Raw genomic sequence first — 23,656 nt, 5'->3', positions numbered from 1 at the left:
TAAAGGCTTTTTGGGCAGGGAGAGGAGGGAGAATTGCATGAAAGAGAATTTGTATTTTTGCTGGGCTGTTTATATAGCAACAATTACAAAGGGGCTCCAATCCTGATTTGTATCTCTGAGCACTACTGTAATACTAATGGATGATGATAGCCTCAAAGAAGGATCATTCCATAATCACATGATATTAGTTTCCATATGAGGCATCCAAAATAGAGAAACCCAGAAAAACCTTTACAATACTATTAAAGTAGTGGTCACATTCACAAATGGATACTGGCTATCTTTACTAATCCATTTCTTTAATTCATGTCAGGAAAAAGCCACTGAATGTTTAGAAATAATGTAATTTTTATTTTATTTATTTATTTTGGAGCAGTTATACCTGACAAAATGTGCTCTGTCTTTGCAGGATTATGTTGGTGAAACCCCTATTCATAAAGCAGCACGTTCTGGTAGTATGGATTCCTTAAGTGCCCTTGTAGCTCATGGAGCTCAAATAGAGTAAGTGAGGTTTTTTGCTTGGTTGTTGTGTGTCTAACTAACTAACATAGGATAGCAAACATAGATACTAATAAAACTGAAAAAAATCAGAACAGCAAAGATCTTATTAAGAAAATTTCAGTTAGACATGTCCATTTATTGTAAAACTTAAGGTTTTTAACATGTCTTGTAATAAAAAATATTGCACTTGTAGTGATATCAATCAGTGCAATATATGAAACGGAGTGTATATTTAAGTTATTAAAACCATATTTATCACACCTCTGTAAAATGCCCCAAAATTTTACATCTTGTCTGTTATGTAGTTATCTATTACAACACTTTATACATCATATTAATGAATAAATTTACAAAAGAGCTAGAGCAGAGTTATTTGCCAAAAAAACTTTCACTTAGCTATTAGTGTAATAATTTTTGTTAGTATATATTGTGTATTTGCACTGTTAACTTTTTTCTTTAAAGGTTTATATACTGCAAAAACATTCAGAAAATTTCACAAACTTTTGCAACTTACAGCATGGACAAAATGGATGCAGTTTTCACCTAGACATGTTGAGTATAAGCTCTACGGCTTATAATACTGTAAATACTTTAGCACTTTGTTTATAATTAGAACTAGCTTTAATATTTAATGATAATTAGTGTGTTTTGTATTTTAACCTGCAATGTGAATCTCTGAGTTATAAGTGAAATAAGAATCTGAGTTAATTTCTTGTTTAACCCTTTGGTTTCCATTTTACTGTTTTTTGTAATGCTGCATCAATAAAATCTGCCTTAATTAGTTTTTTGTTACAGTACTATATAGTGTCCAGAAAGCATAATTTACAGGTTAATAATATTAAACACAACTATCTTGCTAGTATAATGGTGTTCAATTAAAAATTGTTATGCAAACTCTGAGTAGAATCTTGACATGTTACTTGAAATCAAATTTAACTTTATAAATCCCCGTTTTGAACTGAATACATCTGAAAGTGAATGCTTGAGGCAAACTGGAATTAAAATTTACTGTGGAATTGAGGAAACCTTAATTATCATCATCAATTAGTATGTGACCAGTTGATTTTGAAATTGGCTGAAAGGATAATGTTAAGTGGTATAGAACTTTATAATAAAGTACTTGAAATAAATAAGATTCTAGAACTAAAATAAATTAGTGGTTAGCACTAATAGGGTTTTCCTTATGCAAGCAGTACAATTAAGAAAGACTGCTCTAAATTTAAATCATTGCATTAATCTTTCCTGATATTGACATGTCATTGTGCTTTGTAGGCAAAATATTGTTATAAACTTTTGTAGAGGGTATCTAACTTTGGCCAAAACTATTGTTGGTCTTTCTAATGTAATCTAAAGTGCAACAGAAATAGTGCAGATTTATGACAATTTTATGTAATAGATTACCAATTTTGTCTATTTGGTATTTCAATATTTATACAGTGCCTTCAGTGTTCCATGGGGCTTTATAGACAAGTAAAGTAACAGGCCCTGCCCTGAGGGGATTATTGTCTAAGGCTTCAGTTTTTTCAATCTGATTTGCTTCTGTGGACTGTTAGTCTGCATGGACCCTAACTGAATGCACTAGGACTCTGTGTAAGCCCACATGTCTCTGTTTGTAGATCAGTTTGCAGGATCAATACCTTAATTTGATTCATCAGTTTCATATGGAGTAAAATCCTGGACCCAGTGAACTCAATGAGAGTTTTGCCATTAACTTCAGTGGGGCCAGGATTTCACCTGTAGTTTTTCAAATTTAAATGCCTAAAATTAAGCCCCATCCATATTTAAACATCTGAAAAGGGTATTGATTTTTAAGCATCCAGGTTTGAATCTGGACCCACAGTTAAGTCTTGTTGATTATGTAATAAAATGTAGAGTACCTTAAGTATTAAATTTTTATTCTTATCTAGTCTGTCTTAAAGAAAAAAAATGGACTCTTCCCACTAGCTATACTAATTAATTCAACCGTGGATATAGTAAATGAAATGATTGACTATATGGAATCAAAAGAAGTTTTATTTTTAAATACAGAATTATACACATTGAATCAAATACACTGATGATGTAAAGCAATTATAATGTCTCTGATTTTAGTTAACTGTGCCCACAGGTGCTGGTGGTGAACTTGGCCCTTGGTTCATAGTAATTTGCACTTCTTATTCTGTTTTCTATAAATAAATTCTTGTTTATTTCTTTATACAGTGTTTTTGTTACTAAAAACTGTAGTTGCATGAAGATGCAGAGAATACAACTATGACTGCAGATAGGCAAATATAAAGACACCTGATGTAAACAGGTATACAATGTATGCTGAATTTCACATCATTTACTTGTGTTGTATGGGAAGTAACACAAGGATACTAAGACTCCATTGTTTCACTATGGACTTACTACTAGTAGTAGTATAATATTTTCATCAGGGTATCTCTTATTAAAGCCTGATAATTGAAATAGTGCTCTTTTAAAACTGAGTACAAAAGCTAACTTGGGCTACCACAATGTTTGATAAGTTTTTACAGTATTCTTATTACTCATTAAGTTAAATTGGAAATTAACTAATATTGACCGTATTTAATTTTATCCTTGTTGGACAGATGATGATAACTTTAGTTTGAATAAATTTACTTTCTTGAAGTTCTTCAAGTTTACTTTATTTCCAGTTTGGTAGTTCACCACTCCTGTAAAATAAATACAATATGTTGCAGTCTAAACTGGACTAAGATTTGTATTATTTCCCTAATTGATGAAAGAAAATATGGGTCTCCATTCCTGTGTAAATTTTTAATTGTAAAACAATATTAAATGTACCCCATTGAAAATAGTTTGACTTTTTTTGGTGGTATTTGCCTTCTCATATTAGCTGAATCGTACTCTGTGCACAGGATGTCCTATATCCATAGAAATGATTGCTTCTAACTATGGTTTTCATGGATTCTTGAAGAGGGGGAAGCAGGTGGTCACAATGTCCTCATATGAGTGAAAAGGTTTGCTGGTGTAACTGACTTATTAATATGGATAATGCCTTTTAAAGTAATCCATAATTGCTGGATTTTTATTAAAATGGCATAATAGCACAATTTATATATTTGTCAAAATTGTGCACATTAAAAATAATGATGAAACAAGTATTCACAAAACTCTACAAAGAAAAGACTTCTTGGTGCCAGGTTTTCTTTTGACCTTTTAATATATCTTTTTCCAGACCCAAATTATTTTATAACTTCTAAAAATACACTTTTATAACATTTCACTCATTTAAAAAAGATACCCAAATATAAATGCTGAACACACATCGTTGGATAAATGGGAAAGAAATACACATCAGTAAATCTGCTGTTATTAATGACCGTAATCATTTAAAACGGTTTCTGGCACTTTGCATCTGTGCATCATATCACACATTTCTGATCACATCATTCTTTTTCCTGTTTGTATGAACAGTTCAGGCTTCTGCAACTGCCATTTGAGCAGCCACGCTGTACTACTTCAATGACTCAGTCTTGAGTTGGATTGATGGAAGAGACCCGCCCGCCAATGGCCAATTGTTGATTCATCTGAATCCTGCTATGGTGGCTAGAGAACTCTTGACTTGAGATCATGGGGTAGTTTGATATGTGTTCATTCAGATGAACACGCTAAATCTTGCTATGGGCAGTTGTTTTGCTTAAATTGATAAAAAGGAAGAAATTCCACATGTTCTTTCCATACTATGTTCTTGAAATATTCAGATATATTGTTCAGGGTTCTTGAATACCGAAATACAAGTGAAAGCTTCATTTGTTTGAGGAAGAGTTCTGTAAAATATTGTAGAAAAATAGTTTGTCATGCTGCCAAGCTGTCAAAGCCTGGTAGTGATGCACCAGTACCATTGTCTATGGCCATTAGAGAAAAGTTACAGAGGAAAAAGTGTTTTCCTTCCTGGTTGTGATAACTTAATTTGGTCTCCAAGGGAAGATATCGAAGTACTGAGATAGACATGTCAATGGCCAAAGTCAAAATGAGACCAGTGGCATTTGAAACTGAAATCAGTAGTACATCTGCTTCTGTTGGGTGAATGACCTACATCACGATGATACTTTATGCATTCAGCTCTAGCTGACACAAAGATTTCAGCTACTTTCTCACCAGAACTGTTGCCTGATCTATTGATTATGTATTAATTCCCAGTTAGCATTCTGTGGTTTGCCAGGGCCCAGGCTTGAGCTTGAAAAGAGTTCTCAATATGACGAGAGCCCTGATGTGTACAGGAAAAATACTTACTTACACTTAGGAAGGGCCTTTTGACTTTGTAATATTTTTATCAATACAGTTAGCAAGATCTCTACCTACTTTACTGGGTTGGAGTGTTTGTGATAATTCAGAATGGTCAAGACTTCTGGCATCAAAGCATTCATATACTCACTCCATCCTTTGCAGAGAAACCCAAAGTGTCAGTCATTATCTTTCTTAGTGTGTTATGCTGATGCCCGCTGTGCTTTAGTTCCTTTTCCTTATTTGAACTTCCACGCCCTTCTTCTAAGGTGTCCCGTTTTATAATAGGCTAACTTGTTCATTTCCCCTCATTAATAGTCACCATAATAACTTGTGGCGAGCATGTTGTTGACACCCTTTGTCTGCAAAATTCCAAAAACACACTAACCAGTTTTAACTTGTACATTGCTGATATTTAGGAATTATATATTGCAATGTGATACACATGTTTGATGCAGCATTCTATCTTATGACAACTTCTGATCTGGGGTCAGTTACTAGATATAAATATTACTTGCTTATATCAGGTGTTTCTTTAGGCCTATGGCCTTGTCTGTCTAAACTAAATATTTTACAGGCGTGTAGGCCCTTTGTTATAACATAATTAATGCTTCTATTACGTATATAAGGTTTCAAGTATGTGAAGTTGTTTATTCTTGGTCTCTTAGACTCCTGGAGTTCCGTAGCATGTGCCCACAGCTGCATTTTTTAACATTTTTTTTCATTACCCAAATAATTTAACTACTATGCGTTCATTGTTGAATGGGAGCTTGCTGTCATTAAGTATTCTTGATGTGAAATGCTTCTCTTGCACCACTTCTTCTCCAGTAGAGTATACCTGGCAATACTGGCACTCAGTATAGAAGAATTATCCTAGTAATTTTGTTATGCCCAAATACTTCTAATTCTTATTGCTTATTTTCCATCTTACTGTCATTTAAATGCTTCTTAGCACAGTGTTTCATATTTATGGTAAACCACTACATAGACCTTTGCAAACTTTAGACCATCTTGTAGGTACCTCCTTTCCAAATTCAATTCTTCACCTTCCCTGTGGCATCTATACCTCTGGGTTACTTAAAGTAATTTAGGACATTATCAAGAAGATGCAATTGAAATTAAACTGTTTTGTTACACACATCTTGTTAGGGTCAATTTCAAAGAGGTTTTTGAAAATACCAAAACCTTAAGCCTGACTCTGTATTCAGTAGAGAGACCAGACCACCAGGTTAGTGTGCTCTTGGAGGCCTCTTTTGGTAAGTGGGGGCTGTTTCATTTTGGAGTAATGGGTGCTTTAAGCTTGGAAGCTTCCTTACATCACAGTCCATTAGGCTGGAGAGTCACACACATGGATAGCTGTAGTCAAGTCAGAAACTGAATGTGATTGGGCTTAGCCTCCTTGCCAGCCAAAAGTGACAGAGGACCTTTTTTCACAGCTGTAGTTATTTGGGTATTCAGTAATAGCAAAAAGTCCAGGAGAAAACTTGCCTTCAGATTCTATTAAGATAAGAATTGGGTGTCTTTTCTAGTAGCGGCATGCTCTTAAATATGAGGCGGGACAGCCATAGTTATCAGTATTATCAGATACAAATGAGAGATGCTGCCATTTGAGAGAGCATGCTTAAAGTCCATAGAGCAGTGGTTCTCAAACTGAGTCAGGCCCCCAAAGTGGGTCCCAACCCCATTTTAATGGGGTCGCCAGGGCTGGAGTTAGACTTGCCGGGGGCCAAGTCCCACCGCCAGGGGCCAAAGCCCAAGCCCGAGGGCTTCAGTCTTGGGTGGCTAGGCTCAGGTTACAGGCCCCCGTCCTGGGGCTGAAACCCTTGGGCTTCGGTTTTGATTCCCCACCACCCGCCCCACTTCCTTGGATCGTATAGTAATTTTTGTCAGAAAGGTGTTATGGTGCAATGAAGTTTGAGAACCCCTGCCATAGAGGAAAGGAAGTCCTCCATCCAAGCAACAACAGAAATCTTTTTCCATGCCCCTGCCTGGAACTCCACTGGAAAGGATATAGTATATTGGCATAAGCCTAATTGAATTGTTAACTGGTTTCTCATAAACTTCTTGATTCTTTTGCTTAGAAAAGGGAGTTTAGATGCTGCTGTGTGGTAATTTGCTACATTTTTTTTTTTCCTCAAGTGAGGTTTAAGTATTTGCTCAATTGATTACTTGAAAGTACAGATAATAGGTTTTTGTCTTCAAAGGATGTTGTTGATCATGGCTCTGGCTTCTTGGAGTGTTTTTAGGATTCCTTGTTGTGGAAATGGACTCCAATATGGAGCATATTGGGCTTGTTCTCAGCATGCAGTTCTTCTTCAGATAGACTAATCCAGATGTAGGGAAACTTTTCTGTAAAATAAGTTGATAGTTAGTTACAACAGAAAGTGCTAATTTCTAAAATCCAGTGGAGAGACCTCAGGATGACCAAGAGAATAGTGATTTGGAAATGTTCATTAGGATGTTATTTTAGCAGCTGCTGTGGTGGGGAAATACACAGTTGGCCACAAAAATCAGGTTCTGACTAGCTGTTCGTAGGCCTGTGACAATAAGAGAAGGGGTAGAATTTGCTGTATTTGTTCTGCTGATACCCTCTGCCTGAGTGTATGATTTTAAACTCGTACCATATTTCACTGCAGCCTCTGTTGCTTTAATCTCTACAGGTAGTTTTTGCCAGGTTTGGTTTTGTCATATTTTTGTCTGCAGTTCTAATTTTGGCTTTCTCAACAGATCTGATAATGACTGAACTTACTCCAAAGAAACAACTGGCAAAGAAAAAAATGAAGCAGTCCCACAAACACAGAAATTTTAAGTTTAATTGGTGAAAAAAGGCTCTGAAAAACCTTTTTGTGTCTGTGACTTCACTATAGCTTGTGTCTGTGACTTGCATAAAAGCCTGACAGATGCTTTATCTCTGACAAAAGCATATCTGCCAACTGCCTAGAAGTACGTCACTGGCCGCTGTTTTGAGAACCATTGCTTTAGTATGTTAATACTCATATTTTAGAAGTTTGGTTTTTTTCTGTCTTGTTTTATGTATGGTAGTGTGTGGCAGAGCTTGGGGGTTTTTTGGTTTAGTTTTCTTTGAGTTTGTCATGAGAGAGTTCTTGCTCATCTAAATCTTGCTCATAAACCTTGCCAGTTTTGAACCCAGAAGGTCTTTTGTCAGATTAACTGTACATAATCACATCCAGTCATCTTGTTGCAGAAGGTATTCCAGTGCTCTCTGAATCTAAAAATCTTTCACCGCTAGTGGAAACTAGTGGATCTATCATTTGGTCTGTAATTAACTGCCATTGGTCCAATTTTGCATTGTATGTCTATTTCTTCACTTTCACCTGACATTTAAGAAAAGTTTCTCTAAGAAGATGACCTACATCAGTCATATCATTTGTTCTACTTCATGTCCTCAATTTTTATGTTAACTACTCCCCTCAAGTATAACTTGTTTTCATACAGGTTATTGTCCAAGGGGGTTCCCACACCACATGATTCAGGCTTTCTGACGTGAGAAATTTTCTTGGTTAAACTGTCTGTCTATATTTTGCCATTGGTCTTCTCTGTGTATATTGAGCAGTGTTGAGGTGATTGTTGTTGAAAACCATGCACAGCCTGTCCTTTTGTGTCATGTAAAAGCTCTACTTCTTTTGCAGCAGCATTTTTACTACTAAGCTTCTCAGGTTTGTGTGTTGTCTTGATTTTTGAAAACTATTTGGTTGGTGGTCTTTCCTGAGTGGATTTGAGACTTCAAATACAACTTTCTTGCCTTTTGATAGATACAAACAAACACACACCCCTTGCAATTTCTACTTTGATGACACTTCCTTAACACACTTTCATTATAGAAATAAGTCTTAACTTGAATTTCTAATCGGTCTCTAGTCACTAAGTAGCTGCAGCAATAATATTTACTCTCTTCTGACTTGCTAATGTAGATCATCCAGTTTGACCTTGGTACATATATTTGACATAGCAGAAATGGCGGTACTTCATCAGTTGCATTTGTAAAAAGTGGGTATTCTGTTGGAGCCTGGGTTTCTCATTTACTCTATAACTTCTAGTATTCTCCTGTGAATGTTCCTTGGGGTCAATCTGGCAAAGTACTGTGGTGATGCTGTAAAGCATCGTTGAGCATTGCTGTTGACAATCTGGGAAGTCTCTGTGATCTTTTTCTTTTTTAGCAGAGAAAATCTTTTCCATTATGGTGCAGCGCTTAGGTGAACAGATTACCACTTTGAAAACTATTGTAGTCCCTTTTATCTGGTCTTTGAACAGTGTTTAGGAAACACTTATTGTGTAATACAGCATATGTGGAAAATCTGTCAATTACTGCTGAATGTTACAGCTCCATGATTCCCAAGCTACCATGGCTCTGACATAGATTAATGTATGAGAATTGCCTTAGTAGAATGGCACTCCACTCCTCCTCCTAACACACTCTGTGTTGAGATGTAAGGGGAAACTGAGAATCTGGCCAATGATTTAAAAAATTTTAAAATAATTTTCATTAAAATTCAACCTTCATTATACCATGACACAGGATGTGAAATGAAAACTTGGCACCAACTTCTCATGTCTGTGTGTAGAAGCCCAGTATGTATTTCCACCAAAACATTTGACAACTTCTCCAGCAAATCTCAACTGCCATTAATTAAGAGTGTTTTTCCTTTTCTACTATCACTATCTGAAGAACATGCATTTTAAAAAATTATTTTGCAACTTCTGTACTTGGACACCAAAGGGTTAAAACATTTTAAGTTTAGTATTTTAATATTTTGCTTTAGAAACTTTAGACTAGTATACTGATGTCTGTAGGAAAAGATTTTTCTCACTGTGGACATATTAGTGTTCTGATCCTTTTTTAATCCTTGTCTCTGCTAACTTTTGTGTAAGCATAGTACTAATTCATTTGAGATACAGCATATTAAATTTAAAGTAACTGAAGCCATGAGTTGATCAGTAGTTTTTAGCCCATACTATTTAAATTTCGTCAAAGAACTTCACAATTAAATCGGCTTCAGCATGAAAGTAGTAATGTTTAAAAGCCAGAAAGGCTCTGTGTCTCATTGTTAAGGTGGTCACATGGTGAGGGCTTAAACACAATGACTAACGTGCTACTGCACTCTATGTATGTTAATGTAACTTTTAATCTTAATGTTGCCTGCAAATATGTGATCCCTTATGATATAAGTTTCCTGTTTATGCACCATTGCCCGTTTAAATCAAACAGAAGATTCTGAAACTGTAAAAACTACACATGTCAATGTTTTACAGCTACGTAATTCGAATTGACTTGATTTTTTCAAGTAATCCTAGAAAGGGGGAGCATTCCATATAGAAACTGCTGAAACTGCCACAGGTGCTTCTCCGAAAACCTTACAGTTGTGGCATTGAATGTTCAGTATCGCTTCCTTTCTGCACACAAGGCATACTGTTGAGGTATTTGTTGCGGTGATTGGTTTTAATGCTAATCTAGGAATTCAGATATAGAATCTATAGATTTGCATGCTTTTGCTTACCCTAATTTACAATATCTACATTTTTATTTGTAAACTAACAATAAGTAAATTGAGATCAGTATTTTTTAACAGAAGTATTACATTGATATACAAAAACTGTGGTTTATTTTCCTAGATTGTCACATGGCATTAACAAAGAATAGGTGATGTGATAATCACTCTTTAAAATGGTAGTTTTAGGGAATTTTATATATATATATATTTTTTTTATATTAAAAAGTTGGATTATTTTTTGTAGCAAATACTTGCTCTATTTTCTAAAGGATGTGACATTATAAGTGGAAGATTCCTTGAGGTACATCTTTTAAGACTTCTTACAACTATTAAACTCACTCTTTTCCCTAAGACAGCAAAAATCTGGTCACTTGCAGGAAAGAATTTGATCACACGTTTCTTTTTAGTAAATTCAGTTGCCGCATGAAGCTCTTCAAAAAGTAAAGTGTTTTTACTGTAGGAAAAAAATGGAAACTCAAAACATGAGTGAAAACCACAAACCTCTTTCATACCAAGAGAAGTTATAGTTCTGAAGACACCTCGTGTTGCATGAAGCAAAATGATCAGGTGAAAGGGAAGAACTCTATTGCTGAATGTTATCCGAAACTCTTCAGGAGAAGGTATACAAATAAATGTATTTCTCAAGTCAGAGGATTTAAGCATTTAAATTCAAAAACATGCACAGTTTATGTATAAAATTCCTGTGTTGCCAGATAGTTCAAGAAATGTAAAATGTAAACAAGCAAACATTGCAGTCATCCAGTTTTATTCATGTTTAGACTATACCTCTCATGTAATTAAATTTCTCGTTTGGTTTCTCCATCTTGTATAGCCTCTTTCTGAGATTTCTCTCTCCATTGTATTCATCCTTACTTTCCAGAGCAAAATGGAAATATCTGTCTTTACATTAATCCAAGAATTTTGGAGTAAAGTCTTCTGGAAAATCAATGTCAAACTTGAAACATTTCCACAAGAAAGAACCTAAATGTTGCTCATCTGTTTGCAGGAATTAAGGAGTTGCTTTTAAATAGACGCCAGACATAACTGTTTTTTAAATACAGAGTGACTTGACCTTCTGATTTAATAAAGAGGCACATCTAAAGTTAACTAAAAGTTCCTTGTCATATTTGCCAGTTCAGCTCTATGCGTCTCTCAGTAGGGTAGATGGGCCAAAAAGGAATCAGAACGTTCATGTCATTAGAGCTGCCTTTGTAGTGAAGTTTCCATTCTGCTCCTAAAGATGGACTGAGCTCCTTCAGAGAAGTCCTCCATTTCTTGGATAGAAAAAGGGTTGTGTGGATTTGTTTTGTTTTTGGTGTGTGAATAATTAGGCCAGTCTTGGAAAGTTCTTGCCTAGAGCAAGTAAACCTTTTGATAGGCAACTTAATGAAGAAATTTTTATCATACATAATACAGTAAAAGTTTGAGGAATATAACTTATGATTGGGCTGGCCAACTTACAGTAGTTTTTCAAGGCTAAATTAGTCCCAGTCTTTCTGCTTCGCTATTCTTCTTCCTCCCCCACTCTCTTCCCCCCACCCACCGGTTACTTTTTGTTTGGATCCCTTCTAAGGAAAGTATTTTGTGTTGTTTCTCATCCTCCTCAAAACTTTGTCAGTTGGGTAACAAATTGCTCTGAAGGGAAAGCATGTCCCTGTCTACAAGCCTAAGTTCATAGAATCAGAGAAATATAGGATTGGAAAGGACCTTGAGAGGTCATCTAGTCCAACCCCCTGGCCTGGGGCAGGACCAAGTAAACCTAAACTGTCCCTTAGAAACCTCCAGTGACAGGGGTTCCATAACCTCCCTTGGAAGCCTGTTCCAATGCTTAACTATCCATGTATTTAGAAAGTTTTTCCTAGTATCTAATCTAAATGTCTTTTGCTGCAGATTAAGCTCATTACTACTTTTTCCACCTTCAGTGAGCATGGTTAACAATTGGTCACTGTTTTCTTTATAACAGTCCTTAACATATTTGAAGAGTGTTATCAGGTTTCCCCTCAATCTTCTGTAGTCCAAACTTAACATGCCTAGTTTTCTTAGCCTTCATCATTTTTGATGCTCGCCTCTGGACTCTCTCCGCATCTTCCCTAAAGTGTGATTCCCACAACTGAACACAGTGCTCTAGCTGAGTAGACAGGGACAGTTACATCCTGTGTCCTACATATGACACTTCTGTTAATACACCCCAGAATATTAGCTTTTTTTTTTTTTTTTTGCAACTGCATCACACTGTTGACTCTTATTCAATTTATGATCCATTATAACCCCCAGATCTTTTTCAGCAGTATTACTATCTAGCCAGTTAGTCCCCCACGTTGTAGTTGAGCATTTGATTTTTTTGTTTTTGTTTGTTTTTCCTTCCTTAAAAATAGTATTTTGTACTTGTCTTTATTGAATTTCATCTTGTTGATTTCAGGCCAGTTCTCCAGTTTGTCAAGGTTGTTCTGAATTCTAATTCTGGCCTCTAAAGTGCTTGCAACCCTTCCCATCTGTAGATTTCATAAGCAAACTCCTCATTCCATTATCCAAATCATTAATGAAGATATCACATAGTGATAGACCCCTGCTGTACTCCATCGGATACATTTTCCCAGTCTGACAGCGAACCATTGATAACTACTCTGAGTACGGTCTTTCAACCAGTTGTGTACCCACTTTATAGTAATTTCACCACATTTCTCTAGTTGGTTTATGAAACTCTCATGTGGGATTGTGTCAAAAGCCATATTAAAACCAAGATATCAGATCAATAGCTACACCCCCATCCTCTAGGCCAGTAGCTTTGTCAAAAGCAAATTGGATTGGTTTGGTATGATTTGTTCTTGACTAAATCACGTTGGCTATTACTTATCCTTTTATCGCCTAGGTGCTTAAAAATTGGTGTTTAATCATTTTGTTCCAATATTTTTCCAGGTATTGAAGTTAGGCTGACAGGTCTATAATTCATCAGGTCCTCTTTATTCACCTTTTTTAAAGGTAGGTACTATGTTTGCCCTTTTCCAGTAGCCTGAGATCTGACTCCCCGATCTTCCATGAGCTCTCAAAGGTCCTATTTTGACTTATATTGGTTCCCTCTTGTTGCTAATATTGACTGTGTTGAGTGTCTGGTCACCATTAATCTTTTTAGCAAAGACTGAAGCAAAATAAGCATTAAACAGCTTAGCCTTCTTAATGTCATCTGTTGTTAGTTCTTTTTCCCCATCAAGTAGTGGACTTACACTTTTCTTTGTTTCTCACTTGCTCCTAATGTATTTATAGAATCTTCTCTTACTGATTTTTATGTCTGTTCCTGGATGTAACTCCTTTTGTGCCTTTCTGATTGTGCATGTACATGCTTGCTATTATTTTTTACTCCTCCTTAGAAATTTGTCCATGTTTCCACTTTCTGCAGGATTCCTTTCATTTTTCAGGTAATTAAAGAGCTCCTGGTTGGAGCAATATTGGCTTCTTACTATTCTTCTTATCTTTTCTTTGCATCAGGATAGTTTGCTGTTGTGCTTCTGATATTGTCTCTGAGAAACCACTAGCTCTCCTGAGCTTCCCCCCCCTCCCCTTAGATTGTTTTCCTATGGGACCTAACCTACCAGTTCTCTGAATTTTAGTCTGCTCTTTTTTTAAAATCCATTGTCCTAATTCTGCTCTTGCCACTCCTTCCTTTCCTTAGAATTGTGAAAGCTGTCATTTCATGATCACTTTTTCCCAAATTGCCTTCCGACTTCAGATTTGTAACTAATTTCCTTCTTGTTAATCTGAATCAATTCTAAAGGGCTGTCCCCCGGTTGGTTACTTCAGCTTGTGAAACAAGAAGTTGGCCCCAGTATATTCCAATAATTTATTTGGCATTTTGTGTTTTGCTGCATTACTTTTCCAACAGGTGTCTACATGATTAAAGTCCCCCCTTATTATCTTTGGATATTTCTGTAGTTTGTTCTAGAAGTTTAGTTCATCCTCTTTACAGCCTTTGGAGACACTTGTCAGATTGGATTCCATATTCTGTGTTGTAAAATTATAAGTACAACAGTCCCATCACACTGCCATCACTAGCAGGAATCTTTAACCAATGCCTTTGGGCTCTTTTGAAAGAGATGTCAGAGCCCAAGGTTCAGGCCTATCCGGGTTTGGTCAGAACCATGTCTAAAATTTGGTTTCAGAGTGTTCTGTAGTGTTCTAAAAATTTGGGACAGTAGATTAGGGGAAACCTGAAGTCTGATAGAACTCCTTTCCCTGTTGTCCATAGATTGGCATGTATTCTTAAATTTCTTTGCCCTTCAGGGTTTGATCCATGAAGTCAGGGATGGTGTCCCTAGCCTCTGCTTGTCAGAAGGTGGGAATGGGTGATGGGATGGATCACTCGATGATTACCTGTTCTGTTGATTCCCTCTCTGGCACCTGGCATTGGCCACTGTCGGAAGATAGGATACTGGGCTAGATGGACCTTTGGTCTGACCCCATATGGCCATTGTTATGTTCTTAAGGCCTTGTTAGAATCGGTGTTGTTTATGAAGACTTACTGCTTTTTCAAGTAGGTATGAGAGTGTGAAGTATTCTCTTCATCAGTTAACCAGGCACCTCTGATTGCATCATGGCCGAGAATCTGAGTCACTTTAGAGAAATAATCTACCTTGTATTCCTTAGTACTAGCCTCCAGTAAGTCTTCTAGTTGGAAACAGTTTAGCCTCTTTTCTGTTTTTCAGTGAACCCTGGTATACAGTCACATTCCACAGTCTTGGATTTGCCTTCTATTTCCCAGTCATCTATACTAATTCAGAAATTGATACCGGTCATTTAGTTACTGTTCAGTGGTAAGAGGCACAGTCCACCTCACTTAATAGTTAAAAGGAGTATTCAGCTTGCCACTCTACCCCTCTTTCCCTTCCTGTTAGAGGAAGCATAGAACTCTGACTCTAATCTGGAAATGTCTTTTGGAGACTTTAATATAGGAGCTCGGATCATATTGACTTGAGAAGCAAGTTGTAGCCAGACCCTTGGACACACAGTGTAAGGAAAGGTATAAAGTGTAAGGAAAGGCAGGGTATGCCGCAGTGAGTCACTCCCATCCCTCCAGAGGATCTGGACATAGTTAGTGTTTTATGTTCATGTTAGCACAAGTGATGGGCAGAGCTAGCTACCAACATCTCTGAAAATCTGCAGCACCACTGGCTAGCCACGGAAGAGAATACCTACTGCAGCCCCTGAAGGGGTATAGAAAGAGGATGTGCTTGCTCCCAAGGTGGTATAGACCAGGTCGGCACCAGCCCCCATCCAAGCCAGTGCTTTTAAAGGTACAGTGGAGCTCTTAGTTTTTTTAATATGTAGTCATGCTCTGACTCAGGGCCTTTAGAAGATTCTGTGAGAATATTGCGATTCATTGTCTACCCAGATTCCTTTCAGTGGTGGATGGCAGCAGCTTTCACCAGTCTTTTCCATTACATTGCTTGGAGAACCCATTTGCTTGCTTGATGAAGGTTAACTTTGCACCTGTAAGGTGTGTGACCTCTATCCAAATCCTATAACTATAATAATCCCTGTGGTTCTTTCCTGTTTGTTCCATGCAGATTGCTAATTGAGTATTTTAAGTCTTTCCATCAGTTAGCTTCCATTAGTATTTCAGAGTGCTGTGGCTTCTTTGTCACTTTGTGCTCTTGTCAACAAACTTGCCTTCTAGATATGTCTAAGAAAAGATACCCAAACTTGGTAGGCCTGTTAGGTTTATTTTTGACTAGGTTTTTTTATTCTTTGATGGTCTCTTTTGGATTCTTGGAACCCCCTCAGTCAATTCCAGTTTCTGTCCACTTCTTTCTTCCTATTACTAGCCTCCTTAAGTAGGGAATTCCCATTTGCTTTATTTAGTTAAGATCTGACTGGAAGTTTTCAACACCCACCCCACCCCCGATGTATTTATGAGCTCTTTGGTGCAGCTACCGGATTTTTGTTGTTGTGTTTTGTTTTTTTTTTATAGTACCTAGCACATCAGGGCCCCTAGGTGCTACTGCAATACTACTAGTAGTAGTAGTCTGATAGCTCTTTCATAGAAGGCAAAGTGCCTGGACCTTCAAGTTAGGGAGAAACCATTCTTTAAAAAAAAAAAAAAATTCTGACTAGTTCTGTCTTCACTTTCTCTTCTCCCCCATTAATTTAAATAGTTTGGGAATTAGTAACTTAACACCTCTTTCAGGAAAATGAAAGTAGTTATGCCCTTCTGCAGCCTTGCCATGTGGTGTTAAAGGCCTAAGCATCTTAATTTATACATCTTCCACCTGGATAGTCTTTCTTGCCCCCTCCACCACTTTGGGAAATGCTGGTGTAGCTCTTCTTACCATTTTACCCTCCTTTCTTTGCTGCTTAGAGCAGTGAAATAGTTTAATAACATTTTTAAATGTCAACATTGTTATTTAGCATTATTTAACATTATTCTACATATGTCACATTAGTATAATTTAGAGCCTGTCTATAACTTGCTCAATTCCTTTGTTTTCATGTATTTGGCAAGAGCAATTTATTATACTTCACGGGACTTTCAACAAAGGAGCCAGTTCAATGGATTGGCTATGTTAATCTCTTAAATTATCCCTCTGTTGGTCCCTCTACTTATTTTCAGGAACTTAAAGTAATAAGCTTCTTGCCCAAACTACGAAATCTAAGAAGTAAAGATCCAGTTTTCTGGCTGGGAAGTTTTGTTTCACAGTGTATCTAGTTAGGAAAGATTCATCAGCATTCTCTGTTCCTCCCTCTAATTCTGCTGCTGCCAACTCCCTTTGTCTACACTTTTTTTGTAGCAACATTTTCTTATTACACTTTAATGTTCATATTTCTAAAGACAGGCTTACTGTTGTCAGAGGCCATTCATGTAAATGCTTATCAGTGGGGAAGGGCAAAGGGAGAACTCTTTCAAATTGAAACTTTCGTCTGTAACTGTGGATGTCCTAGCTGGCTTTATTTAATTCATAATCTTACTAAATTAGAAAATTCAATGCCAGTGTTCCATCTTGGACCAATCTTGAGCCAAATAACAGAAGTCCCCAGCATTTATAATGTCACACACTTTGAAATAAGAAACAAGAGCAAAAAACAAATCCTAAGGAAAGCCTAACTAAGCATAGCTTTTATATTTTATTGTTAGGAAGATGAGTGATGTTAATTATTGTTGTCTTAGATACTGGAATGCCATGGACAATTGCTAAGTCATGTTAAGTTTGTTTTGAGGGTGGTTTTTACTCAAGATAAAGAAATAGATTGTCAAAATAAGCTGCAGAAGGTGATAGATTTCAAGATTTAGATTTAGGAGTCTGAAGTCTGTGTAAAGGTCAGATGCTTCAGACTGTAATTTAGAAATTAAGCATTTTGAGATGTTTAAATAGGAAGATGCTTTTTTAAAGGCACATAGTATATTGATTTTATTGAAAAGTATATTGTCTCCCAAATTTTGCTTAGAAGCCAGATATGTGCAAAGAGCTAAGTTAGTTTTATAACTAAGATTGATAAATAATTCCTTAATGGAAATTTGCTAAGTTCTTTCTCTCTCATCACCTGCAGATAGTTAGTCAGTAAGAGCAGCAGCAGCAGTCAAGGTGGGTTGATGAATGAGTGTAATTCAGTTTCTTTGTATTGTGCAGCTTGAGAAATGCCAGTGGACTGACAGCAGCAGATCTTGCACATACCCAGGGTTTCCAAGAGTGTGCCCAGTTTCTCTTGAACCTCCAGAACTGTCACCTGAACCGTTTCTTTAGCAATGGCACGTTAAATGGAGGTCCCAATCCAGTCAATGGTGGGACAAGTCGAAAGAGATCCTTTGAAGATGTGGATTCTGCTGGAGTAAAGAAAGCTAGGATTGAAGGTGAGACTTCAGAGGTAAAAGTGGGAGGGGCAAAATCACTGTTGACTGTGAGACTAAGAGAAGGTACTCCGGGCTAGAAAGTTTATTTTTGACATCCCTAAATAGGGATACATGAATCAAATATGAATAAAACAATTATGAAAACAAGACTGGTGGCCTCCTTAAAGAATTACCTTTGAACGTTCCCACTCTTAGTGAGTACATGCCTCACTTCTGCAAGTCCCAGAGCTAAATGGACAGGAAGTAACTTGGAAGGAATGTGTGCACTCTCTTCTGACTCAGATGTTGATTCATAAAAGGACTGCGGAGCATCTTTTGGCGTCCTTCTGTCCATAAAGAATATATAGTCACAGAAATATAGGGCTAGAATGGACTTGTAGAAGTCATCAGATCCAGACCCCTATGCTGATGCAGAACCTAGTAAATGTAGACCATCCCTGACTGATGTTTGTCTAACCTGTTCTTAAAAACCTCTAATGATGTGGGTTCCACAATCTCCCTTGGAAGTCTATTCCAGTGCTTAACTAACCTTGGAATCAAAGATTTTTTTTTTTTCCCCCTCCTAATATCTAACGTATATCTCCCTTGGAGCAGATTAAGCCCATTATTACTTCTCCTACCCCAGTGGACATGGAGAACAATTGATCACCATCTTCTTTATAACAACCCGTATCATATTTGAACACTATTATCAGGTTAACCCAGTATTTTAACATTTACTCATGGATCAAGTTTTCTAAACCTTTTTATCATTTTGTTGCTCTCATCTGGGCAGTTTCTAATTTGTCTACATCATTTTCCTAACGCGTGACAACTAGAATTGGACATAGTACTTCAGCTGTAGCCTCACCAGTGCCAGTAGAGCAGGACATCTGCCTCGCTTGTCTTACAACACGGGAGGTAATTGTCCAGTCCTGCTTGGCACTGGTGAGGCCTTAGGTGGAGTACTATGTCCAATTCATAACCATTAATCTATAACCAGCATTTGTTTGTTCTTCAACTGTTTGCCATTGCCTAGTTCTTGCTTAATATAATATATGTAATGTTGACTGCCTTCTCAATAGGAGTTGTGTGCTTAGCCATAAGGTCTTCTTAAAGTACCCAGAATATAAATAGCTGCCCTCACAAACAGTCCCACTGTTTTTCTGTCTGCCGTATGTCGTAGTTGGGAACATTTTCCTTTCCTTTCAGCATTATGCAGTACTTCCCAAAAAATCCTACATAAATAGTTTAATGGTTTGTTAGACAAGGTTTTCCACCGGCAAAACCCTGTGGAAGGTACTGGCCAGTTTTGGCTGCACTCCAAAAACGTATTAAGGTCCTAAGGCTTCTCCATGACTGCCACCATCCTCTGTAATGGCCTGGAGATCCGTGCTTTCGTCATCAAAATTGGGGTTAAGTAGGGATGTGTTATTGCCCCAACTGTGTTCTCCATCTATTTAGCAGTCATTTTGGCCCTCTTTAAAGGCTGCCTCCCCAATAGAGTTGACGTTCAATACAGAATGGATGGGCGACTTTTTAATCTTCGAAGTCTCTGCTTGAAGTCTAAAGTCCTCAGGGCATCTGTTACTGATCTTCAGTGTGCTGATGACTGTGCCATCCTTGCACACGCTGAGAATTACCTTCAGTCCACACTGGATTTTTTTGCACAAGCTTACTGAAGCTTGGGACTCTCACTCAATATTGAGAAGACTAAAGTGCTCCATCAGCCTGCTTCAGGCCTTGCACACAATCCACCACAAATCACCATCGAGGGACAAACTTTGGAGACAGTCGAGCACTTCAGCTACCTCGGTAGCCAACTTTCTCAAAATGCAAAAATTGACAGTAAGATCCAGCACAGGATCCAGTTCGCAAGTGTGTCCTTTGGGAAATTGCTCCGACGTGTTTTCACGGACCGTGACCTACGGCAGGATACCAAGGTCTATAAGACTATTGTTATTCCTACACTTCTTTTGTGGTTGCGAAACCTGGGTGACCTATCGACAGCACCTCAAGAGTCTGGAGAGGTACCACCAACGATACCTCCGAAAGATCCTCACATCAAGTGGGAGGATTGCTGCATTAACGCTAGCATCATCACTGAAGCCAGTGTCACCAGCGTTGAAGCAATGATCCTCATGCTCCAACTCCACTGGGCTGGACATTGTGTCTCAAAACAAGACCTCTGCTTTTAACTTGCTCATTGTCAGAGATCCCGTGGTCAGAGGAAACGCTACAAGGACACACTGAAAGTGTATCTGAAGAAAATTGATGTAGACATCACAAGCTGGGAGGAGCAAGTCACCAACCAACCTCCATCGGGCAGTGGTCCACTTCAAGGAGAAGCGCCTTGCCATCAACACTGCAGAGAGAGAAGGAAAAAGAAAGGCAGGCAGCTGACCCACCAGGAAATCTCTGTACCTACTGTGGGCAGATCTGTGGTTCCAGGATCAGACTCCTGAGTCATCTCAGGACCCATCTGTAAATCCATGGTAGAGATCATCCTCGAATAGCGGCATTGCTGATGATGAGACAAGGTTTTGTTTATTTTCAGAAGTCACAGATATTAGTGATCCAGCAGGGTTCCTTTTGTAGCATTACAAAAAAGCAGAGATTCACAAGATGTGATTCTTTCCCTTTCAAATGACTGAACTGGGCATGAGCAATGTCTTTATGTACTTGAAAGAAGATAGTTTTGCAAAAATCCTGGAACACCTGCTGGCCCTTCTTTAAAAGAGCCCCAAAAGACAAGCCAGACCAGCAAGTGGTATTCCAAAATTACTTCCTTCAGCCCTGAAGTTGCAAAAGCCTTTGCAAAAAATCTTTTTGGCATGAGTGGTGTGTCTGTGAAACCCACTTCTGCACCATATTTTCCTAGATTCTCAGACAGAGAAGTCAGTCTGTGCAGAAGATAGCCTTGTAGGAACCCTTCAAGAAGTTTCAGAGGCTGCAGTATCTGAGATTTTGGTGGAAACTAGGGGTAGCACTTCTCTGGGTTCTGTTGGCTTCAGAAATTGCTCTGCGCTAAGGTGAGGCTCCAAGAGGTTCAGCCAGACCTTGTTGCAGTTGGCCTTCCCAGATCTTAGTTGTCCTGAAGGAGAGAACTTCCTTGTATCTGGGCCATTTGGTTTAGTCTCCTGCACTAAGGCACTCATCTGATACATCCAGCATGATCTCCAAGAAATGCCTCTAAAGGTGTCAAAGAAGAGGGCTTTCTGAAGATTCTACACCATCCTCTGTGCCCAGTTGTGATTATTCCTTATTGGGGTTGCTAGCTTTTGATTGCCCTACCATTGTTGCCAAGGTAGTTTTGATGAAGTGGGGAATTTTTGCTGCTAATTTTTATGAATACTGTGTGCGCTTCAGTTTCCCCTATATGCTGCATGGATAACTAGGTGATTGGGAAAAGGCTGTTTACTCTTGGGCAGGCGTGTGAATAGCGCCTGGCTCTGTCGGGTTTGGGGCCTAGGTCAATGGATGGTCTGTGAAGACAATGGCAAATCCAATCACCAAGACTTTTGGTACATAGCAGCTAATGACCATGAATGGTCCACTGCCTCTGGAAGAAGCTAGCCGTATTTGACCAGCTGGACAACAACTGACTGAGGAGGGGCCTAGTAGAACTGGCCTGGGAACTTGAACAAAGAGGATGGAGAGAGAGAGCAGGAGCCAAGGGTGGACACTGCTTTGCTGGGCTTTGGGTAACCAGAGTGGAGCATGCTCTAAATTTTGTTTTCTTTACGCTAACCAAGGACTTTCTATGCTATGTTCCAGACATCTAATAAACCCTGCTGTTCTTGCAGTGCCTGCCAAGTCACTACAAATGCTGACTGTGGGGGTGCATTACCCCCTTTGGGTGTACAAATCTCTCTGAGGTGTCCAACTCCAGGTGGACTCACTGAAGAGAGCTCATGGTGTGAAGCAGGGGTGCTGGAGGTTCTGAGGTTCAGTTCAAGGAGACAGGGAAGCCAAATGTCTTACCCTAGTGAAAGAGTGAGATCCTAAGGAGGTCTGGCACCCTGAGGGGGGTCATCCCTGGACTGTTCTAGAGCACTGGACCTTTGGCTCCATGACCGGTGGTAGCAGAGGATGGCTTCTGAATGCACCAAGAGGATGGTTGGTTGCTGAATGCACCAGGAGTATGTTGCAGTACGTGACTAGCAGCAATAAAACAAAGGTAGTCAAAGGAAATAGCCAGAAAATGGTGTATTACCATCTTCCTAAGAAGGACATTGCAAACCCGTGCATAGAGAGAGAGGATTAGGCATTGGAAGCTGATTGCATGGCTGGAGAAGAATGATCAATGTAGAGGCAGGTTCCAGCCCCAAATGTGTGTCCAAGAGGGTCCAGGGACAGCACCAGAGAGAGCAGCCAGCGCAGCAGCAGGGTGTCCACAAGACCTAGTTCCACCATCCAGCCCAGGGGTCTTCATGGGGAGCAAGGTCATAAACAGATTTGAAGCAATGGGAGTTGGAGCTGAGAGCGAAGTTGCTGGAAGACTGCAAGAAGCAATGAAAGCATGAATGGGAGATGAAGAAGCAGAGGAGCAAGAGGATCCACATAGGGGTAAGTGAGGAGAGGCCATGGGATGCCAAGTCCACAAGGAATCTAGATACCAAATTGCTGCCCCAGTTTAAGGAGGCAGGGATGTAGATGCCTACCCCACTGCCTTTGAAAAGGCTTGTAATTTGAACCAGGTTAACCCTTTGGACTGGCTTCGCTGTCTCACCCCCTTACTCGGTCCCAATCCATATAGGCTTACAGACAGATGGATGGAGTTGATATTGGGGACTATGAACTATTCAAAAAAGCTTTGCTGCTCAAGTTTGAATTGACTCCTGAGGCATTTAGGAAAAGGTTTCAGAGTGTGCAAAAGACTTAGAATGTGACCTACTTGGAAGCCACCATCCTGATGGGAGAGTATTTTGACAGATGGGGTAAGAATGTAGGGGTCACCATGCTAGAGGGTTTGTATATCCTAATTGGGTTGGAGCAAGGCTATGAGATGTGTTCTGATAGGTTGACAATATGATTAGTGAACAGGAAGCCCAAGGATTTGCACAGTGCGAGTCAATTGGCCGATGAAGAGGTCCTCCCAGGGACTATTCCAGAGCTGTTCCAGAGCACTGGACTTTGTGGATCTGTGATAATAGTGCATCCTTAATGCACTAGTTCTAGAGAAGGCAGGTGCTAAAGTTTTATGAGTTGGTGATGTGAAGGTTTGGAATTGAGAAGACTGACTTCTGCTCCTTGCTTAGTTCCCATTTCCTTAGGAAAGCCAGATTCTGGCACAGGGGCTGGCAAAGATCCCCTTTGTCTCAGACACTGCTGAGAGATCTTTAACTTCAGTAGTGTCTTTAGGAAGACAGGTATGGTTTAGGAATTCAGCATTTCCTCTGAGACTTAGTCACAGATTTTGGATCTCTGTTGTAGGTGTATGGACCTCCTTAATCCAAAAACAAATGAGATCCTGGAGAAGCTGAAAGTGACTAAATCAACTGCTTCAGGCCTCAGCCATCTATTTATGGGTCAGTTCTGCATAGAAATTCAAACTAGAAAGTGTCTTACGCCTTTCAGA

The 23,656-nt window shown here is 38.7% G+C and overlaps 1 protein-coding gene across 4 annotated transcripts in view; it reads left to right on the top strand.

The window, feature by feature from the left end:
* ANKRD10 (ankyrin repeat domain 10) overlaps positions 1-23,656 on the top strand; it is a 53,304-nt gene that overhangs the window by 14,777 nt on the left and 14,871 nt on the right. For all 4 annotated transcript variants that reach the window (XR_006287414.1, XM_037896953.2, XM_043535563.1 and 1 more), the window contains 2 exons: positions 410-501; positions 17,876-18,096. Coding sequence is in view for 3 of the 4 variants with exons in the window: in XM_037896953.2 (XP_037752881.1) it covers positions 410-501; positions 17,876-18,096 (313 nt within the window). In the remaining variant the exon portion in view is untranslated. The remainder of the gene's footprint in view (positions 1-409; positions 502-17,875; positions 18,097-23,656) is intronic.

The sequence above is a fragment of the Chelonia mydas genome, chromosome 1 (genome assembly GCF_015237465.2).
Source record: "Chelonia mydas isolate rCheMyd1 chromosome 1, rCheMyd1.pri.v2, whole genome shotgun sequence".
Classification (NCBI taxonomy): Eukaryota; Metazoa; Chordata; order Testudines; family Cheloniidae; genus Chelonia; species Chelonia mydas.
Note: the sequence above shows the minus strand (reverse complement) of the source record. Positions and strands in the feature narration are given on the sequence as shown.